Source organism: Lactuca sativa, chromosome 4 (genome assembly GCF_002870075.4).
Source record: "Lactuca sativa cultivar Salinas chromosome 4, Lsat_Salinas_v11, whole genome shotgun sequence".
NCBI classification, from domain to species: Eukaryota; Viridiplantae; Streptophyta; class Magnoliopsida; order Asterales; family Asteraceae; genus Lactuca; species Lactuca sativa.
Window position 1 is genome coordinate 272019542 of NC_056626.2, and position 3517 is coordinate 272023058.

The window sequence follows — 3517 nt, forward strand, 5'->3', positions numbered from 1 at the left end:
TAGACTACGATATCATTGTCGAGGAATGGTCGGCAAACCCGATTCATCAGGTCCATGAACGCGGCAGGGGCATTCGTTAGACCGAAGGGCATTACAACAAATTCATAATGTCCATAGCGAGTTCGGAAAGTGGTTTTGGGGATATCCTTTTCCCGGACCCTGAGTTGGCGGTATCTGGATCGCAGATCTATCTTAGAGAAGTAGTTTGCTCCTTGAAGTTGGTCGAATAGATCGTCAATTCGTGGAAGTGGGTAGCGATTTTTTATAGTAAGTTTATTCAGTTCCCTGTAATTGATACACATCCTAAAGGATCCGTCCTTTTTCTTAACAAAGAGGACCGGAGCTACCCAGTGTTGTTGTCGCTGTTGTTAGTGTTGTTGTTGTTGTTGTTGTTGTTGTTGTTGCAGTTGTTGTTGTTGTGGTTTCCCTGCTGCTGGTTCTGGGGATGATAAGTCCTGTAATATTTTCTCGTTTGACCCTTTCGGTTGCAACTGTTACAATGCATCTACCTGCATTTGCCATTGTGATGGAGATTGCACTTGTTGCACTTTGGGAGATTCCCGGAATACTGCTTAGGGGCACTTGGGGTGGATGAGGTTGGAGCATGTGGTGTGGAGGGAACTTGGGTGGTTGCAGCATCAACTGTCACTATTTGTTGTTTCTTTGATGACTCTGAGCCTTGTTGTCCCTTCCGTTTGTTATTCTTTCCCTTCTTGTTATCACACTCCTTCTTGCTTTCAGCTTCCCCTACTTTTTCCCCTCTTTTGTTGTTCTGGTCATATAGTTTCTTGGCTAACCTCTTGGTGTTGTGAAAGGATTCAGGGTTTGCGGCTATTACGTTTCCTTGATTTGGGGGTGTTAATCCCCAAATGAATCATTCTATTTTCTTTCCTTCCGAGGTAATCATGCCGGGGCACAACAGAGACAGTTCGCTAAACCTTGATATGTAAGCATCAATGTCGGAGTTTCAGACTGTGAGGTTCCATAACTCTTGTTCTATTTTCTAAATTTCAGTACTTAGCCATTAGCATTTCTTTCAATTCCGCCCACGACATGACATTGGCTACGGAAAGAGTCATGGCCTCCACATGTCCATTCCACCAGGCGAGAGCTTGATGAACAAATATGCATGATTCAAACTTCACCTTGACCTCTTCGGGGCAATCACATATCTCGAACACCGATTCCACCTTTTCAATCCATCTCTTCAGGGTTATCATTCCCCATGTGCCATTAAAGGTTCGTGGCTTGGCGTTGGTGAAATCTTTGTAGGAGCATGTCTTGGTAGGCCCATGGTTCATTCCGTTGTTTGAGCTTCCAGCCCCTTACCCATTGCCTCCACCATTGTTTCCATTGTGGATCTGCGCCAGTGCCACTATGACTGCAGTAGATACAACTATTTGAAATACAATTGAGTTGATTTCTGGTGGTGTCGGCTCGGGGTTTCCACGGGTGGGTCGTTGAGGCATCCTTCTGTCATGGAACGGAAAGATGTTGAGTGCCTATAATTTTCGTGAGTTTGTGGTCCTATAAACTAGGTGTATAGTATATACTTAAGTAATTTTACATATTGACATACAACATAGAAATATAGCACATAGCAGATAACAACATCAAGATAGAACACATATTATTTTCCACTAATAATATCCGTACTTTGATACATGAAAATTTACTCGAAAGAGCATACATAAAGGCACAAAGTTCGACAGCATAACGAATCTATGAGTAGTGCATAATATAGTGTGCACAAAAGAAACCTAATACTAGTAGAGAGGTCTACTAGTCCAAAGTGCTCTGAGATGCGTCGGGTGGCGGGGCTGATGACGTGGATGCACCAGCTATCGTTCTGTGGCTCGTAGTTGGCCCTCCCAAACTGCTTGACGTACCTGATAGTTATGGATTACCTCCTGAGTTTCTCGTTCCACTCTTGCCACTTTGGGTCGCATCTGATTCAGCTGCTCGGCAGTACCCTGGGCTAGGTCGCCAGTGTTCCGCTACCGACTCACCATAACAGGAAGTGACCGGTCAGCTGGTCCTTCGTCTCTCAGATCATAGAATCCTATATGGGGGTCGCTGCCCCTACTGTCTGCTCCATCTCCATATATCAACACCCCATGAAGGCGTGCGGCCAGTCGGGCCCATCCGATGAGCGGGCACCCTAATCGGGTAAGGTGGGTTGATGACTTCGGACTCTACATCCGAATCACCATCGTCATCGTCACCGAGTTCTTCCTCTGACTCTCCCTCAGGGTCTTCTTCAGCTTCTTCTTCTTCCAAGTCTACCACTGGATCGGTAGGTCCGCCCTCGACTTCCACCTCAAGTTCTTCTTCGGACTCCTCCTCGGGGTCTTCTTCGGCCTCTTCTTCAGACTCCTCCTTCAGCCATCCGTTATTCCCATGGTTAGGGAAATACAGATCTCCAAGATGATGGAAGTCGGCCATACTGTCTGCAGGAGTGTGTATAAACTACTATTACTCCTAAGATGTTTTAGTTATATAAATTGAGTTGATGTTTTCTTCTTGATTAATAAAAGGGCATGTTTTAGGTTTACCGACCATCGCGATCACCCCAGGGCATGTGATAGTTGTATTATGAAGAATTGTAGTTGATCAGCCTACATTCTCCCCTTAATACAACTGAGAACAGTCCTGGCTTAACCGAGATGTCAGGCTTTTTTTAAATTCATCTTATTTGATTTGGTATTATGTTCATTCGGTCAAACCCTAAAAGTCAACCACTTCATATTATAAGTCAAGTACACTTATACTTGTTTTTGGGAAAAATAAGTTCGTTTGATTATTTTAATATTATTTTTAAACGAACGGGTGAAAGAAAGTGTCGTCTCAGGTTTTGATTTTTAGAAACCGCAAACACCTCGCGTCTTAGAAATTCCTGACCAAACTTTTATGTTTGGGTTGAAAAATCACCCAAAAACCGTGAACTCATACCTATGTATGAGTTTACTCACCAAAAACTAGTCATTCTTGAGTTTACTCCCCAAACACCAAAAATGTAAACTCCAAAATATCCTCTCAAGTATCATCCAAGTTTTTTTTTGTAGATCTTCAAACTAGTAAGTGTTCTAACCCTTTCAAGTTAGTATATCACTTAATCTAGTGATTGTACATCCTTTAATCCATTCATTTATGTGTTTTGACTAGTTTTTCCAAAACACCAAGAACACACACTAGTGTTCTTGGACTTAAAGTTCATTTCAAGCTTCCACAATGTAAGTACTTCTATCCTAGAGTCATTTAAAGCTAGCTATACATGTTTATACCAAGGAAAAGTCCCAAGAACACCAAGAACAAGGTGTTCACGGTTTTGGGAGGCTCCCAAAACCGTAAACACCAAATATAGTGCCTTAGGGTGCTTTAGGGTGTCTAGATGCTTCACAAAGACTTAGGAACTTGTATAGATCCATCCTTGATGTGTATATCACCAAAAAGACCAGGAAAACACCCATTTATATGTGTTTACGGTTTGGGGATGTCCCAAAACCGTAAACACCCT

General features: G+C 42.9%; 1 protein-coding gene across 1 annotated transcript; it reads right to left on the minus strand.

Annotated features, from left to right (window-relative positions):
- Positions 1–505: 505 nt before the first annotated feature.
- Positions 506–2445, minus strand: LOC111907736 (uncharacterized). The gene is made up of 2 exons (XM_023903543.1): positions 2211–2445; positions 506–843 (listed from the first exon to the last, which is right to left on the minus strand). Exons 1-2 carry the CDS (start codon positions 2443–2445, stop codon positions 506–508), a joined length of 573 nt encoding a protein of 190 aa, XP_023759311.1.
- Positions 2446–3517: the final 1072 nt, after the last annotated feature.

Coding starts and splice junctions, on each gene's coding strand:
- LOC111907736 (XM_023903543.1), bottom strand. CDS start 2,445: ATGGCCGACTTCCATCATCTTGGAGATCTGTATTTCCCTAACCATGGG. Junction 844..2,210: donor ACTCGGTGACGATGACGATG/GTGATTCGGATG, acceptor CCCCAAATCAAG/GAAACGTAATAGCCGCAAAC.